Raw genomic sequence first — 19,829 nt, 5'->3', positions numbered from 1 at the left:
AAGAAGGAACATATAAGCATCTCTTTCGGACTATACCACCAACATATTTCTCCTTGAGGAAGGCGCTGACTATTATTTTGTTTTTCGAAATAAATGTTCAGGGCCGCGGCGGTTCAGTCGTAGAGCGTTCACTTCTGGTGCATGGGGTCCTTGGTTTGGTCTCAGCTCGCGCCAAGTGAACTTTGTGGTGGACAAATACCATGTGTGTGGATTTTCTTGGGATTTTCCCTTTCTCCCACTTTCTTCATTCCACCATTTCATTCATTTCTCATCATCATCATCTTTAGCCTAACTAGCATAAGCGTGGGACGTAAAACTTAAAGATTTCATTTTTGAAATAAGTTTAATTTTTAAGAAATAATAAGAGCATTCCATAACAATACTATTCAGCATAGCCTCTCAAAAAGAGAATTACTTATTTCTCTGGCTATTCTATTGTGTATTGAGAAACATTTGAGGCTGTAAACAATATGAAAGTGAAATTAAATTGATATCCTTAATACAGATAAATTCGTGTCGCGCATATGATGTGCTAGAGGACCTTGTAAATACCACAAAGAACAATGCAACAATTTTGATATTCAGTGTCAATCGTACGTTATGAAGTCATGAATTACAAACGGAACTTGTCCTTATTCTTTAGAATGTGGGTTCATTGAAGATTGTTTACACTTCTATAAGCTTTGTCCCGTATTTGGCGTTGACAGGGTTAGAAGCACTTCGGAGGTCATGCCCTTCATTGCAGATGCCCACCCTTTCCGTACAACGTTGTCGATCACACACGCGGAAATGATAATATTATTTAAAATTTTGTAGGTGTGTTTGTTTTCTGCCGTCATCATAAATAGCGTCTACAATGCATGTAAACAAATTGATATTACACGCGTGGAAACATATATTTATCTTTGTGTTCCTTTTATTTACTTCCTGTATTTGACCTCAACAATGCACTCAATGTATTTGATGGGGCCGCGGTGTTTTAGTGGTAGAGCGCTCAGCTCTGGCGTGTAGATTCCCTGCCCAGCTCCAGTTAGGTGGGCTGTGTGGTGGACAAACACCGTGTGCGTGGTTTTTCTCGTGGTTCTCCAAATTCCTGTCACTTACGTCATTCCACTATATGATCCATCTCATCGTGACTTCAGCGCATAACATGGGATGTTAGACTTTAAAAAAAAAAAAACTATGCGTTTGTTATAATGTATGTTGAACATCTGGACATGGTTGACTGGAGATTACAGTCATTTTCAGCACCCAGGCTATATGAGACGTGAATCTACAGTTATGGGGTGAGCCGTAGAATCTGAAACACCGTGTGCAGTAGCTGCTCCAGAAGGTAAAAACTGGGGGAAGGGGCTGGCACAACCCAGACTACGATAGGTATATTATGAGTTTACTATAACTTTCAAAAATATATATAAATAATGCCTTAAATAATTATAGGTACTGAAAAACTGGGGGCCTAGGCCCCGGGCTAGAACCGTCATTGACTGTGCGTTCAAAGTTCAAAGCTCTCCCACCGACAGTCGAAACCTTGCACCAAAGGCGTGCATGCTATCCACTAGACCAGCAGAGAAGGCACATGTTTCTAGCAGCTATCGGTCTTTAAATATATTTTATTAATGTTATGAAAAGTTTTAAAAAAATACTATTAAAAATAATTTACAGATTAATATGTCATTGGACATAAAAACGTGTGTAATTTAACACTGGCCATAAAACTTATGTGCCCAAAAAAAAGGGGGGAGAGAGAGAATGATCAAAAGCCGTACTGTTAACATATTGACTGATTAGAATTACGACCGTATAGTAATTGAGATTATTATAGAACACGTTATTATCTAACTTCGTTTCTTCCAGTTTTCTAGTAGATCTAATAATTGTGTTCGAGTACAGTATTACGTACGATAAGTAAACTTGATTTTTTTATTTTTTATTTTATTTTATTTTATTTTATTTTTTTTTTTTTAATGTTTGAAGGTAAAACTATGCCTTTATGAAATGAGAGGCGTATCATTTTCATGCAGTTTTATTGTGTAACATATACTCACCCAGTATGACGTCAAAACATAAAGTGTTTGTAATTTGGCAGGTTTTGCAAAGCAGGCCGGCACTGGAAAACCTTGACAATGGACAGGTAATACACGCCTGCTGAAATGCAGGAAAGTAAATGTCGATAAACAATCTCCGCATAAAATAAAAAGTTTTCCTTAAACAGAAGGTATGCCGTTAGGTAGTGTCTTGTCTGACAGCCTATTCCATTAACGACAAGAATTAGGGTTAGCATATTTAGGTGCACATCTTTTTCTTTTAGAGCAGGAATGAGTTCTCAAAATGTAGTCATTGTACGAAATGTTTGCCTCTGGATGGGAATACAAATAATTTTCTAGCACCCATTTGCCCCTTTTGGAACCCTTTTCCCATTAATCTGACCCTAATGTCGTTTTCACTGCTACGTTCTAAAACTTTCAAGAAAAATAAAACGACAGCCTATGATATGAATTGTCTATAAACAACCAGTTTTTTGAAGACGAAATTTGCAAGAATATAATACTGGTTTGTGTGTGCACTCAATAAGTCGAACCACCCAATTTCCAAGTAATTTCTCAAAAAAAAAAAAAAAAAAAAAAAAAAAAATCACACGAATGTCCGTACCGGTGAAAGTACTTTAAGAAAGCTCTGCATTGAGTCACGAAACCGTACAAAGAACCATGTGGAAGGTGTCCGACTCCGATGTGGAAGTAATAATAGATTAATACAACTTAACAGATATATTTCGAGCGTTTTGATGTTTCCCTCACATGTGAGAAAATGAAGCCGTGTTCTACAAATTTTATAAATTAGAGAACACTACAAATTCAAAGTTAAGTTCCTAGAAGTGTTTTGATGGTTATGGACCAGGCAGTTGGAATATGATTTTGTTGTTGTTAAGCAGCTAAAACCTATGTTCCTGTAGTTAAAACATTTAACATGTTTGACACACTCCCATCATAGCGTTTGAAAGACTATTAATAACGAGCACGATATTTCGAATCAGTTCATTTGTACCCTTTTAAAAAAATCAAACGTTAAGAAAAAGCGAGAAGAGTTTTTTTTTTTTTAATCGATTTAGCATTCTAAAAATAAGTACCACATTCTCTTTTAACTCTCTGTTGAAACCGGAAGTCGCAGAAATCAACTACTTCTAGTTTAGCGTTCATCGCTATAAAATAAAAGTGACAGCAGATAGCGAGAAGAGATTTTGTGCAATCAATTAAGCAAGCGTTCCTAAAATATATTCAATCTCCACTCTAATGTCTCTTCTAAAACCGGAAATGGTAGAAGAAATCTACTAATACTTCCGGTTTCAATATTGAGAAAATATTACACCATGCAAACCAGACTCCTTCACGTGACACTGCTAGTTTTAAGCACATTTTCGTGTGTTTTATCTCACTCAACTCAGATGAACAACAGCTGTTCGCACAACTATGTATGTACACGTTCAAATAGTGGTCCCGGTTTCCAACCCTGCTCCCGCCAAGTGAACTTTGTGGTGGACCAACACCGTGTGCGTGGGTTTTCTCGGGGTTCTCCCGTTTCCTGCCCACTTTCTTCATTCCACCATTTCACTCATCTCTCATTACCGTCTCCTTTAGCCTAACCGGCATAACCGTTGGACGTAAAACTAAAAAAAATCATTTCATTATTTCACGTTCAAATAGTGTATAGAATTGTCCCACAGCACAGTGGTCCAGAAACCCTGAAAATGTGGCCAAAATAGGAAGATGTGGTTCCATGTCCATGAAACTTGACAGATAAAGGTTTGTGAGATAGCTGAGTACGATTCTGATATCCAAATTAAAAACTTCAAAATGGCGGATCCAATATGGCGGACAAAAAAAAAGAAAACATCAAGCCATGGAGCTGAAATTGGGTAAATATAGATTTTGGGGGTTGTTGAATACGAATCTGATATCCAAATGAAAAACTTCAAAATGGCGGATCCAATATGGCGGACAGAAAAAAGAAAAAATCAAGCCATGGAGCTAAAATTGGGTAAATAAAGGCTTTTGAGGGTCGCTGAATACGAATCTGATATTCAAATGAAAAAAAAATGCAAAATGACGGATCCAATATGGCGGACAAAAAAGGAACAAATCAAGCCATGGATCTAAAATTGGGTAAATAAAGGTTTTGGGGGTCGCTGAATACGAATCTGATATCCAAATGAAAAACTTCAAAATGGCGGATCCAATATGGCAGATGCAATATGGCGGATTGTGGGAACAAATAACACATGTAGTCACCAAATGTGTATAATAGCATGCAATATATATATATAATGGACGTATATATATATAAAGTAAACAAATATATATTTTCTAACTGAAATATGTACCACGTTCGTTGCAAAATGTGCACACTCCTCAGTCCGTGTTGCATTGTACATACAAAACAAGTATTTTCTTCAGAACAATAACCAACGTGACAGATAAGCAGTTAATAGTCATTAACCCAGTGCACAGGTAGCATTCATGTACTATCAGCGACAAAAGCTCTTTCCGTTTGGTAAAATTTATTTTGGGAACAACGGTAGCGTAACTGGAAGGTACAACGTTTGTATGGTTGGAACGTACAGAAAATAACATTCTTTTTAATTTACTGAGAACTATACTCAAATTATTCTTCCATTCTGAAGTTATTCACGAAACTAATTCCATTAAACGGAAGGAACTTTTGTCGCTGACTGAACAAGTAAAGCAGCTAATTGAGAACATGGATTAGAGACGCTTCAAACAATTTGGCAGGAAATTTGCCGTATGATGAAAGAATTACGTATTGAATTTGTGAAGAAAACTTTTATTCATGGAAGTATCAAACATTATAAATATAGTTAATATAAAATAAAATATTTGAGAAGTATAATTGCTTTAACAATACATACTGCATCAATACACCACGTCTTATGAAATATTATATTTAAAAACCCACTTCATTATCCGAATAACGCTATCCATCTACGTTTATCTGTCATTTCATAAAACATATTTCAGCGCATAATTCTTAATTTTACTCTGACGGGTGTCATTATGTCATCAATAATTTGGGTACTATGGAAATATGGTTTTATAATAATGACAGTGTGAAAAGCTCTTGAATGATGAGTTCACTTAATTATCTTTAAAGAAAAATCTAGTAAAAAAAAGAGTCGTCAAAGTTTACTAAGTCCGTGAGAAAGCAAAGAGAAAACGTACAAAAGAATCTTGAAATTTCATTAGAGGTGCGTTGCGTAGGGGAGAACATAGTTTAGTTGCTTGTAAAGTGAACGGAGCGGGGGGCACGGGAGAAGCATTCGAGCGATGATCTTCGGTCAGAACGAGGTCAACCACAACCTGAGGTTCCTACTGACGTCTGTTTGACGTCATTCCTCCCTGCTTCCCCCCCTTTGACCCCCTGTTTCACCATTTAATTCACATTCACATAAGCTGCTTTTTGTTCCAAGGGTTAAAAATAGAAACCAGTTTCAGAAAAAAAAAATATAATACATGACTATAAGGCTATCGTGGTGATTAAGACGATGAACAAGTACCGATCACGTAAGCTTTTCTCTCTGTGTTAATATGCGTTTTATTATTAACAGCAAATCAACAAACTAAATGATTGACTTGTTCTTTAAGGATTATGAATATTACTTTTTTTTTTTGTATGGATCAAATTACGTGTAATGGCTTGCGGAAGTGATATTTAAATAAAGTATTTTACTTGGAATTTATTAGACCTCCTGCAATCAGCTTTATTACCAAAGTAATTTTGCTTATTAATTTCCTGTACCGGTACATTTTTCTTCTTCAAAGCTGCTCTTGCGTCTAAAAATAAAAAAAAATCTTATTAATATATAATATTATATCCAACCAAAATCTTTTCCAATACATGGGAAAACTATTTACAGTAAGCCACATATGATTATGTAAAACAAGGAGCTGCGTCACTGCGGATACCACTTAAAGGGATTTGGTTTCTCACAATGTACACGTGAAAATTGAAGTTTGAATTTTTGCAAATGAATATTTGACAATAGAATACATTTAGGCCTTTAGATTTGTGAAGTAGAAAAGTCATTTAATTTCATTTTAAGGTTGCTTTCTGCAGACAGGTTTGTATCTTGGATCCTGAGCATTATACAAACCCGCTAAACAGCATTGCGGGTAGTCTTATCAAGCAAGGATGATATCCATAATTACTTCCATAGGAGTACTGTACATGGGGACCGATTTTTGGTAATCTATATCTTGGAATCAACTGGATGTATAACGTTCATCAGCGAACTGGATTCCTAACTGTGACCCTCTACATCGTGGCCAAAATTGATGTTGATCTGTAAAGAAATTCGTAAGATTTTGTCTCCCGGATGGACATACAGATAGACAAGAGTACATATACGTTGATAAATGAAACTCCTTAGTAAAAACAGATTGAATTCCATCCAGCTTTTGCATAGTGTCCACGTCTCTGCGTAGTAGAATTATTATTATTATTATTATTATTATTATTATTATTATTATTATTATTATTATTATTATTATTATTATTATTATTATTATTATTATTAACTCTGTATTCAGAGATCATCAAAATACACTGTCGCAGAAGGCGGGCACAAAAAATAGTAAATTACCGTCCATGTTCTAACAATACAATATTTGTGATAAACATAGATATAGACTCATTACATTGCGTTGGTGAAGGCACGAAATGGCGTATATTGAGTTTTAGAATTTTATAGGAGAGCGATTTGAAATTTCTCATTGCACTTTATTTATATCCTGCTATACTGATTTCAAGATATATGTCATTTTCAGGAAGTTCATATCTGCGTTAATATAAGGAATTCAGGTATGAAACTTTATGGTTGATACAGCAGATTAAATAAGGATAGGTATTGGTCATAATTCAACTCACAGTGTTTCCAGTTACGCCACTTCGCCTCTTCACCAAAAAATGATTGTCAATATATAATTTGGGGAAACGAAAGTAGCTAGGAGAAAACCCGTCCGTGGATACGTTATGCCGTTTTCTTTCACCACATATTCCACCGATGTTTCATTAGTAGTTGACGTGCTCTTGTCATTCGTCTCCTTCAACCATCGGCCAGTACTAAGTGACGTAAAACTTAAAGATTTTACTCGTGTGAAATAAATAATGAGAAACGCGAGGTTATTAGACACTATACTACAGAAAAAGAGGTCGGATGAAAACTTATAAAATGAGGTAATAGATCAAGGAAATTCCGATATTCAGTAAGATAACTTTGGCTATAGTCCTATTTTTGTGTATAACAAGGATATTTTTTAATGAACACACAAAAGTTTAAAATATATATATATATTAAACATACACATTAATTGTATCGTTCCATGTTCTCAATCCAGCGTTATTTTGTATTCTAAGTTTTATTCCGTAATTTCAGTATACTTTACTGGAAGTCTTTCCTTATTCGAATATTCGACGTGCGTGGTATTGAATCCGATTCCTGGTAGAGACATAGAAGCCTTCGATTTAATATTCGATTTAATATTCGAATATCGAACGCCAACCTAGAAAACTACAAATAACGTCTATATAAGGCTATTTTACTAAAAGCTGACCGACTGACCATAAACTTTTTGCGGCATGTAACACCAAGGAGGTTAGTTTATAGCAAATGTTCAGTGTTTGAGGAAAGTTCATAAGTTGATTTTTAAAAAAAATAAAAAGGAATTTGATACTTCTAAATTATATTTCCCATATTAATATCCAAAATATGACTATTCTATATCTTTTTATCATGATTGCGGAAGAGTGAGATTGGAAGAAAGTTCATTCACATCAAACCGTGTGATCAATTTTGAGTGTTAGTCATTTACTGGGAAGCGTGATGTTAGAATATAGGTGTAAGAAATTTAATGACGAGCTGTGTTTGAATGTATTGTTAGAAGACAGTTGCATCGTTACTTTACAAGCAGCGGAATTGAAAAAGTAAAAATGAGTTGCGGTATGCGGAAGCAGTTTCTCTTTACAGAAGCAAACAGAGTGAATGAACTCAAAAAAGTAGCCAAAGTAGAACTGTTTCTTTTGTCTTGGAATCGTTGTGTATGGCAGTTGCTTTGCATATTGTGAGTAAGCAGTGTGGTAACAGGAGGTGGATGAGCTTATCTGGTGTTGGTAATGAAGTTCGATCTCATCTTTCACGATCAGAATCAGTGCGTGAGTGTAAATTGAGGATAAGTTGTGTTAAATGAGGGTGGTAAGTACTCGAAAGCTTTGACATTGAACTACAGTTGTAGACGGGTTGTGGTGTTCAGACCCGTTCTGAAGTATACTCAAGATCTAAAATTTATCAGTGAGAGAAGCAATGGTTGGACGCCGTCATATATTGAGGTCAGACTTAGCCGCACCCATCCTCATGGTAGTATTGAGAATCTTTCCGTGTGAGGAGCCCGAACTCGATATCTGGTGGAAGTTCACGTAATCCGGATCGCTTGTTAAATTGTAGGCCCACTCTCATATAGCCTCTAGGTTGAAAGAAACTTCCAACAGTTCCAACAATAAGGATGGATTAGACCGATGAGATTTAAAGGTCTAGGTTTGAAGTGTGATTGTGTAGTGTGAAGTTGAAGGGCTGAAAGAATCAGAGTTTAAGTATCTGTATATATTGTTAGGTTGAGATGCCACAGGGATCCGAGTTTGAGCTGTTAATATGTAGTGTGAGGTTGAGGGTCTAGAGCAGTGATCACCAAACTGTCGATCGCGAGCTACTAGTAGATCACATTTACGCTCTGGTTGACTAACCTTGACTCCTCCATAAACAAATATGTTTTTTGTAAGTTGGTAGTTCTTTTGGTTGGTAGTTCACAGTAGGATTTTAAAATGGTACGGTGGTTCTGAAGCTTCATAAGTTTGGCGAGTACTGCTGTAGGAAATCTGAGTGTGAGGTGTCAACATTTACTGTAAGCTTGATAGACTTAAAGGATATGAGTTTGAGGTCAGTAGGTACTGCTAGATTGAGGTTCAACATGATCCTGTGTGAAGCACAGCAGAAGGCATGAAGTTCGTATATTAAAGAGACTGTTATTGGAAGGGGGGGGGCTAAAGAAAGGGAGTTTGAGGAGCTAAAGATATCCAACTTTGAGGTATTAATAGCTAGTGTGAAGTTAAGGAACCAGAAATATAGTAAGATTTAGCGAAAAAGAAGAATTAGCAGAAAGATGTAATTGGTTGGTTATACGACGGATGATCAAAAAAAAAAAAAAAAGTTACAAAACCTATTATGGCTTCTGTGTCAGACATAGCTGGAAGATCAACACATCATATTAGAGGGCACACAATACTAGTCTCGATATAATCACAGTTTAGTTCAACCGCGTATCACAACGGCAGATAGTTTTCTATACCATTTACATAGAAATCCGCGACAAGTTGTTGTAGCCACCGTGAGGCAGCGGTTTTGACATAATCACATGTAAGATAGTATTGGCCAGCTTTTTTTCTTTTTTCTGTAGAACACGAAAAAAGTGAAAGTCACTGGGGCTAGGTCAGGGATGTAGAAGGGGTACTGTACTCGTTCCAAGCGTAACGTCAGTGGTTGAAGTGCTGGGTCTACCGCTGTGTTCAGGGTTATCAATAAGAATATTGGTGCGTCTTTCTTTGAAGACATGACACCACTTCCCTACATGTTGCTTTGAAATTTAGCCCTCTAAACACTACCCAGACAGCAATTTAAACTTGCTGCAAGTTGCCACAAACTTGCTGTTGCAAGGTAAATTAGCTTGCCGCAAGCTATACTATGCAAGCCAATTAGCTTGCTTTAAGCTTGTGGCAAGCTAGTTAGTTACATCTGGGCAAGGCTTGGGGCAAGCTTGTCTTCACAAGTTAAACACAAGTCAAATTATCTCAAACGCAAGCCAAGTATAAGCGTATTCTCATCAATGGCAAGCTTTATTAAGCTTATTGCAAGCGAAACACACGCCAAAGAATTTATATGGAATCTTGCACTAAGCGTCACGTGGATTTTGAGAACAACTGAAAATCGAACGCGCGCTGGCTTTTTACTTCAATCTAAAGAAAAGCGTCTCGCAAGCGAAGCGTGGGTTGCCCGCACTACGGCTTGCGCTAAGCAGAAATAAGCTTTTGTGTATAAGCCAAAGCGAAATAAAATCAAATAAAAGCGATAGACAAGCTTGCGGCAAGCAAACATGCTGTCTGGGTACCTATGAATGTCAACAGGTGCAGTGTTTTTGGCCCACAGGAACCGCACCACTGACCTCACTTGCACTCTTGATTATTAATAATTTTCCAGACGAGTGTTCATTTTTAATGACTCCTTCTCGGGTATACATGATCAGAATTCAACGTCTTTAATTCAAACCTCCATCAAGACTGACATGTTATTAATCTACAAATAAATTTTCGTTAAGTTGCTGTGAATAACATACAGGGTGTCCGAGAAGTCCTTCCCTGATTACAGAAATTGATAACTCAGGCTAGAAATAAGATAGAAATATGAAACTGGTGTTGCATTGTTTACAAACTATAAAAGTTTTTGTCTGTGTTAGGTTTGTTCTGTTTTACCAAGTCTCAATTTTTTTGGACGTCCGTGCCTATCTCGATAGGACATTTCCTGGGCGATGGATTGGTCGTGATGGACCAAAGGCTTGGCCTCCACGCTCTCCTCACATAACCCCATTAGACTTCTTTTTATGGGGTTATGTCAAGGATGAGGTCTAGCGAACACGTGTACCAGATCTTGAAACCCTGCAGCAACGAATAACCACAGTCGTTGCATCGATTCCTCCAGTGATGTTGGCTAATGTGTGAATGGAAATTGAATATCGCCTAGATGTGCTACGTGCTACCAAGATTGCACATGTGGAAATGTACTGATGTGACCAAAACTTTTATAGTTTGTAAACAATTCAACACCAGTTTCATATTCCTATCTTATTTCTGGCCTGAGTTATCAATTTCTGTAATCAGGGAAGGACTTCTCGGACACCCTGTAAATGATTTATAAACTAATTATTTGCTGAGCAAAACTATATATTTTCATTAAAATTTAACACGTGTTACAGTTTCGCCAACTAACTCTTTGGCTTCTAATTATAACAAAGCAGAGCTTCTAATTATGGGAAATGATTTATGTTTTGTAACCTTTTTTTTAAAAAAAATCATCTCTCGTAAATAGTATATTATTGAGAACTACTTGAAATAATATGAGCCTCACGTTGAGGTTCACCAAATAAATTGTATAAAGTTGAGGCGGTTTCGAAAAAATGTTAGTACATAATTTCGAATGTTAGTAGGAGTTAATGCTAACTCCTTACTAAATCCACAAAAGGAAGCAAATTCATTCAACTTACTGCGTGCGAGTTTGTCAAATTATGTGTTTCACCGCGTTTTCATTTGTTTTGTATAAACAGGAGAGACCTTTACGCCAAGAAGTCATCGTTTGTTTTCCTGGCAGCCAAATACAAAACATTTCTTTTTACGTCAATGCATGATCAGATACGTACTTACGTGATACATAGGTTTTACTTTATGAAACTCTCGCTTCTAAAATAAACAGTTTTTGTTTTTGGAACAAACACAATAGAAATGTAGCAGACAATATATTTCAACGTTTCTTTGTGTCTAGACTGTTGTTTTGCAATATTTTAGCGTTTCGGGTGTGTGTGCACGTGCTTTTTTTTAACCTTTCGTTCTTTTTAAAAGTTTTGTAGTTATTTGATTATAAATTATCAGTCATTAGTGCTCATTAATGTTGAAATTAGATTTTCCAAATGCAACAGGAGTTGTGGTAGAAGGAGAATGGCTGAGCACCGGCTTTAAAAGAGTAGAATGTGTGGTTGGTCGTAGAGTGGACGGGACAACGTAGTGATTAAACCGAAGACTGGTGCGATTCACGGCCCGATCACACTATTCATAAAACCAGGTTGAAATATAAAATTTAGATATTCATCTTGCTTAAAAAAAAAAAAAAAAAAGTTGGTATTTTAAGCTTCGATATGAGTCTTACGTTGTAGTTTATGTATCTAATACAGTTCTCCTCACTGATTAATGGCTTGCGCGTGTGCCTTTCGTGCACATGGTCCCGATTTCCGGTAGGAGAGCATCCAGCAGTTCCGGGTAGGTTGCCACTTGTCCCGAATTAGTAGAAATAATATTTTAAGAAAATGTTCAGCCTCTCCAATTACGCATAAGAGGAGCACATTTTATGACGGGACTTAAAATTAGCCAAAACACTACAGAACATGCGAATGACATTTGTAAATTTCCATTCACAATATAGATCTATGGCTATCAAGCTATTGATTGGTTATATTGCTGAAATTTCTCGTTTTAAGGGTTAATGATAAGTTTGGGCTGTAACCTAGTGGTTCCCAACCGTTGTGTCGGGTAGTCCCATGCAAGATGTCGCGAATTTTTTTTAAAAGTTAAAAATAAGAAGCATAAAATAATTATAAAATCAATTTTGAGACAAACTGTAGTAGTTAATGTCTCCATCACCAGTAAATATTGCTCGATACTATATTTGAGTGACTTCATTATAGAAACTTATAGTTGGTTGGATTGGTGTTTTGCGCCCCCTTCAGCAGTGAGGCTATATGAAACGTGGACATACATCGGAACCACATGAACTCCCGCCGGGAATCGAACCCGGATTCCCGCGCCGAAGATACGTACGCTAACCATGTAGGATGCTCTAGAAATTTATAGTCTTACACGATTATAGTTTATTTTACTGTTATTAATAAAACATGAGACAAGTGTGTCGCAGATGTTAAGAAAAGTGCGTTGTCAATCAACTTAGGGTGGGAACCACTTGCATTAACCTACAGTATGCTGTCATCTTGCTGGTGTTATAATGAAAGGTTGATCAGCGTATTCGTTGTTCAAGTATGTTCTCTTGATGGAAAAATCTCTACTCCAGTAACGTGTATTCTTGTTGGTTGGCATGGTCACTCTTTAGCACCGGTAAGTGAATCAAGGATATAAGAATAGCGTATTAATAAAGGTATCAACAAAGTAATTTGGTCGCATTAAGGCAAAATTCCACATTTATGAATCTAATCTTTCACATAATTTGGCGTTAGATTATCACCATTGGTTCAGTTTCTGAACTTCCCTTCCTTTATACAGAGTGGCCCAAAAGTAGGTATAAACTCCCGTACTGATCAGTCATGACATTTTATATCATTTACTTATTATTATCCATATAGGTATTGACTTAGTTTCAATTAATTTATTTTCACTTATACCTTAAGCTCAGAACAAACCAAAGCAAGTAAATTCATTATCTTAATAAATTAATATGCCATACTTGATCGATGCTAGTCTGTATACCTACTTTCGGGCCACTCTGTATATATGACATCTATCAGAGAATATTTTTTGACTCTGTCCTTTTTGTTCTTATTTTCTGAAGTCAGGATTATACGAAGAAGTGACTTCAAAAAAGGAAACTTTCTTTTAAGGACCTAAAAATATTTTTTTTCTTTTTGTTTACAATAATATTTTTTAAAATGTTGATTTTGAGTTGAGTACCGTACGTAGGTTCAGTTTACAAATATGCATATATATATATATATATATATATATATATATATATATATATATATATATATATACATACAGGGTTTTCATAAAGTCTGGACGGATTTAATTTGCTTATAATTTTCATAAAAATGCTCATAATGAAATCAAATGAAGTGCAAACGGTAGCGGAAGGATTAAATTTTTAGCTGGCAACACTGTTAGATAAGCGGCAACTCTGAACACGTTGAGAGAGGGAGAGGGAGGGCAAGGGTCAGTTTCTTACCAAATTCCATCCATTGTTGTTTTCATTGTTGTTTCAATGTTGACTGTTAAAAGTAAGTTGTAAGCTGTATTAGTGTGTGTGTCTTTTAAAGAAATAAATAAATGAAAAACTCCTCTAAGAAGACTATTTTTTTTTACCGTATCAAAGATGGCGTCGATGAAAGAGAAAGCGCAATGTGTTCTGTGGTACGCAGAGCTAAAATCACCAATTCTGGTGTGTCGAAAGTTCACCAAAGAGTTAAAAAAGCCGGCACCGACTGAGAGTGCAATCCGAAAGTGGTTTGGAGAACTTAAAGGACAAAATCAGGGCGTCTGTGGCTGGCATTTCGGATCAAACACGGCGGAACGCTGTGAGTGGATTCCAGCGCCGCCTACGCGAATGTGCGGACGTAAATGGCGCCCAGTTGGAGGTGTGGCGGTGAATGAACTGAGCTGGTGCACATTACAGGTAAAAATTTAATCCTTCCGCTACCGTTTGCACTTTATTTGATTTCATTATGAGCATTTTTATAAAAATTATAAGCAAATTAAATCCGTCCAGACTTTATGAAAACCCTATATATATATTGTGGGAACTTAACTGAGAGAATAATATTATAATAGTTTTTGTTGTTGATTTTAAAATTTATTTCTTGTTTACAAAAGTAGAACTCAACTAAATCAATGTCATAGCTCAGTGGAGCTCCCTCGTGGCTAAGCGGTTAGCATACGCGCCTTCGGCGTGGAAGATCCGAGTTCGTTTCCCGGCGGAAGTTCATGTGGTTCGGATCCCACGTTAAGCTATAGGTCCACGTTTCATATAACCTCTCTGCCGAAAGGGGCGCTGAACTCAAAATCAAAAGTCATAGCTCAGTAATATGTATCGATTGGTATCTCACTTATCGTTGAGAATTTTTTTTACGTTAAACACTATAATAGCATTTTTTACACTAAAAAAATTATAGGATTTGTTTAAAAAGAATGCAGAAAAAGGGTGAGAAAAGACTGAATGCAGTTACGATGAAAATTCTAATTCACACAAATATCTTAATTCACACAGCCATGTTTGATAACAGTGATTTGTTGAAATATCTATCTAAAATGAAAGGCGCTGTGGGAATTGTATTTATTTTTATAGACCTTGGAATGTATGTGGATGTTGCTCACGTTTTCCCGTGACATGGAAAGGAAGCGAGCATTTAGTTGCTGCACCTATTGACGTCTTCCTTGTGCGTCAGAGCTATGAGAATATGTTTCAACTTCCTGTGACTTAGGTTAGGGTGTTCAGTGGCTGTACAAGTGTCGGTTTACACGTTTCTTTCTCACCAAGGAAACAATTAGGTGAAACAAAAGAGAAATTGAAGAAAAGAAAATACGGTGTTGAAGCTGGTGTAACAACTAATAAATCTTTCGTCGATTGCCTTCTTTTATCATTGCATTCTATTGTGTGAGGTTGGTGTCGTGTTTGAAAGTATACGCCTCCGTGCTTTGTAGCTTTTCACAGGAAATTTCTCTTGCTATGGATTCGTCAATTTTCATTATAAGACAGTTTGAACATTTTTTGTCATAAACCATTTAATACTAACAAAATGGTTTTGAATAATTCCTTACTTCAAATTGCCGTATATTTCTGAGCCGAAAACTACCTCGCACTTTTAAAACAAAGTATTACAAAGAAAAAGCACATACTGGGTATGTATTTTCAGAACTTACTATGATCATCATCATCATCATCATAGGTGTTCTGCCTTGATTGGCAGGTCACTTGTCGCAGCTGAGAAGCTTCTATGCTCCACGGTCCTCCGCTAACTTCTTTGTCTTCGCGTATGATCTTTCTGTTTTTATATCATCCATTAATTGTAGTCTCCTTCGCCCCGTCCCTCTCTTTCCCGACACCATACCCTCTAGGACGCCCCTCATGATACAATCTCTTCTTAGACAATGTCCCAACCAGTTTCTCTTCCTCTTCCTAATAATATCTAAAAGTGTTCTTTTTTCACCCACCAATTCTAACATTTTCTCATTCGTTTTGCGCTCGACCCAACTAATTCTTTCCATTCTTCTCCACACCCACATTTCGAAGGGTTCCAGTCGATTTTCATCACCTTTACATAATGTCCACGTTTCCGCCCCATACAGTACAACACTCCACAAGAAGCATTTTATGAGTCTTTTTCTCAACCCTTTCTTCAAGGTCCCACAAAACAGACTTTTCTTCCTCCTAAAGGCTTCTTTCGCCATTCCTATCCTTGCTTTTATTTCACGTTCGCACTTCATACTTACTATGAAGCAACAAGAAAATCAACTGAAAATTATATCTTTCAGTAGAGACCGCGGTAGCTCAGTGGTAGAGCATTCACTCCTGGTGCATGGGGTCCTTGGTTCGATCCTAGCTCGCGCCAAATGGTTTTGTGGTGAACAGACATCGTGTGTGTTTTTTTTCTCGGTTCTCCCGTTTCCTCCTACTTTCTTCATTCCACCATTTCATTCATTTCTCATCATCACTGTCTCCTTTAGCATAGCCGGTATGACTGTGGGACGTAAAACTTAAAGATTTCATTTCATTTTTATTTGAAATCTTCCAGTTTAACGTCCCATGATTATACCCTTTTGACTAAAGGAGACAGTGATTAAGGCATGTGAATGGTGATGGAGAAATTGGTGGAATGAGAATGTGGGAATAAATTAAAGTATTCCGAGAAAACCCACGGACACGATGTTGTCTACCGCAGACTTACTTGGCCGAAGGACGAACCAGGGACCCTATGCACCAGAGGTAAGCGCTCTACCAGTGAGCCACTCTGCCCCCTATACAGAAAATCAAATCAGTGACAGACCTCCCTTAATTTTCCTCATTGGAAGGGGCCATTAAATCTGCAAACGTTCAGGACTAAAGTGATAGACGGGGAAGAGAATGAAGTTCGAACATAATGAAAACTCGTAATTCAGTTCAGTAAAGTAAAACTCCACATCACATGTGAAATTAAGACAATCTCGTACTTTTGGGCACGAAATTGCGGCAAAAATTCTCGTCTTGGATTCAGAAATATACGATACTTAATGAACTGATAGGATACAAAACTTGCCCGTGTACTTTTCAACGAGTACTTTTCGTACAGATATAATTCATAGATACAAATTCTTTAATAGATATGTACTGAAAATGATAACAGACAGTTGTTGACATACATACGAACAAGTTAAAAATATAGGTGCTTAAATCAGTTGAAGATTGTATTTATTATGTAATTTAATTGTTTTCAGAACCTTTCATATAGTAGTACCTTAATTCGAGTACCGAATCATTATGACGTCATAAAACTGCGCACCGAAATTCTATAAGAAAGAAACCTGGAAATGGTTGTTAGTTCATTTAATAAGATTTTGTAGAAACCATTTCGCTCACTTATTTAATATTTTTAAAAAATCTTGGTTGAAAGCGTTGTGAAAAATCTGTTAACTTACTCTATGAGAAAATGGACTAATCCAGAGAATTGTCTTCAAAGTCTGAAAATTGTCTTGTTGGCTAACTCTGTGGCTTGAAAGAAGTGATATAGTTTATTGTGGTGGTAACAAGAGCTCCTGTTCCAAACCAAGCCAGTTTAAGATTGTTGTTAGGTTATGACATACTAGCCTTTCGGACGGGAGGCTCGAGTTCAATCCACGACAGTATCTAATATGTAAAATTTCACGTTAAAGTGTAAGTTCACTCTCATATAGACTTACTGGTAAATAAAACACTCCTGCTGTATTATTTCTTCACTTTTTTTATTGGTCTACCCCAAATTCTCTTCATTTGAAACTTATCACCCGCTCGTATTTTTCATGTCAGTGCCGTGTCCCGCTCATCTTGTGTCTCCGTGTGATATTCGGGGTAAGATTGGCTACGATATCTTTTCAAGACAAAACTGCCACAATTCTTGTCTCGTAAGAACGCTAATACTGTAGCTATTGTAAAGTTCGCATTCAAGTAAGGGAAGCGGGCAAAAATGAATGAGAAAGTGGGGAGAGAGAAAGGAAATAAAAACAAAGAAAATAGGTGATTTTTTCACTACGAATTTCAGGTGTGTTTGAACAGGGAAACTTGAGCACTCTTCCATTGAACCATCATACTATACCTCAGTTTTCTAAGAAATTATTTTTCATTAAAATGTTCTTTAGAAGCAAATTTAGGAGCGATTGTTGTTTTCCAAATCATTACACGATACGAAATCTGCGTACAGGGTCAATTCACATGAAAGTAAATTATTCGGAAAAATATGTTTTCCTGTTTTGTTTCTCCGAAGCCGAAAATTTTCAGAAACTACATCTTTCCATAAATTGAACGATTTACCATTATGCTTGTACGCAGCACACCAACTAAACAGATAAACCACCCAGCAATTTGTCATGCTAACAATTGATGTGGCCATAATTTTCTGTTAGCGTTTCTTTGAACTGTCGACCTGATATTCCCACCACGTGCATGTCTGTTATGATGTCCACAAAAGTAATTCATCGTCTCTGTAGAAAAAAGTGGAATCATAAAAAGCCGTCTAGGTTCACAGAATGGAAAATTAATTCACCTGTACCATACACAGACATACACACACAATGCAGTCTTGTTAAAAGAAATATGGAAACATATTACGAAATGCGAAGAACAAATATGTACTTGATTCACTGCGTCATGCATGTTGTTCGGATCCTTTTTTTCTTTCTCTTTTCTCTTCAACAATCTCACAAAAGTTCGCCTTGGTTCCCGTATGCGGTTTTTCTCACGTCGTATAAGATGCCTGTGAAAGTAATTTAATGCTCTTTTAATGTCAAGCAACCATATAATTACTTTTTTTATTATTTATTGCCAATACTGGTTAATTACGGAACATTAAAATTTATATCTATATAGGATGGTGGTACAGTCGTGTTAAAAAAAATTAACACCTTTCTCTTTCAAATTCTATATAACTTCATCCGTAAGTAGAACCGTAGCAATTTAAAAAATCCGTATCAGACGTTTCAAATAGAATAGGTACTATGGGACAATTTTAATCTTTAGTAAGGCGGGATTATCTAATACGAAAGAGGTAAATTTTCAGACGTTAAGCAAAATTTCTGGCGATTGTTTTCACAATTTTTTATTTAAAAAAAATTGAAAACTGACTATAACTTGTAAACTTCCAGAAGAATAAGTTAAATTTCAAACTTTTTTTTTTTTTTTTTAATATTTTTTTTATGTAGACCTAATGCTTTCATGGGTTACTTTTCTGTTCGTTTGTAGTGTCAACCCTTGCAACATAAATTTCATTAGAACTGTAAAGTTTTGTACCGATATGTAAACCCAATGACAATACAATATTTCCACATTTTTTTCCCATTTCGGTTATTTTCAGTAATTACTATTACTACTAATAATAGTAATTAGTAATTGGCGATCTAAATAAGTTACTATCCTACTATGAATGCCACCCAAATATCATGTAAGCAATTTTGGTTGCATACTTAAAAGGAGTTACAACGTACCATACTCAATATCCATCACACTCCTTGAAAATATTTCACGAAATGTAACTTAAGAGGATCTTATAATCGAATAAAGAGAAAATGTAAATAATAACCGTAAAAATAAATAAATAAATAGCAGTATTTTTTACGAAATCTGTTTAAACAAATAAATAATACTTTTTTGATGGGATAAAATGAAGAAATGAACTAAGCAGTGAAATATTGGCCACGATCTAATGTTTAAATATTTCTGTTATGACCTATCATAGGTCTCAAATTGTGAACATGTGATAAGCATATCGCATCAAACATGGAAATCACTGGTTATAACAAATTATAACGAACAACTCAAATTATAACGAACAACTTCCCTAATATCCGTAAAAACTTTAGCCCTTAACCATAGAAAAAGCACCCGGTGCTTTTAGTCGTAGTCAGACTTCCTTCATATTTCGAAGCAGAGAAATACACACTGTAAAAACAATAGAATTCTTATTTTAACGATCTTTGCGCAAAATAAGCTACGGAAAAGG

The 19,829-nt window shown here is 36.2% G+C and overlaps 1 protein-coding gene across 5 annotated transcripts in view; it reads left to right on the top strand.

Annotated features, from left to right (window-relative positions):
• IP3K1 (inositol-trisphosphate 3-kinase-like protein) overlaps nt 1-19,829 on the top strand; it is a 387,738-nt gene that overhangs the window by 347,913 nt on the left and 19,996 nt on the right. The window contains exon 1 of one of the 5 annotated variants that reach the window (XM_081745270.1): nt 8,240-8,263. The exons of the other annotated variants lie outside the window; for them this stretch is intronic. Coding sequence (XP_081601396.1) covers nt 8,255-8,263 — 9 coding nt within the window. The 5' untranslated portion in view covers nt 8,240-8,254. Of the gene's footprint in view, nt 1-8,239; nt 8,264-19,829 lie in introns of those variants that run through there. 5 annotated transcript variants of the gene reach the window in all.

This window comes from Thermobia domestica, chromosome 18, assembly GCF_964235325.1.
Source record: "Thermobia domestica chromosome 18, izTheDome1.hap1.1, whole genome shotgun sequence".
NCBI lineage: Eukaryota > Metazoa > Arthropoda > Insecta > Zygentoma > Lepismatidae > Thermobia > Thermobia domestica.
This window is presented reverse-complemented; position numbering and strand designations above follow the sequence as displayed.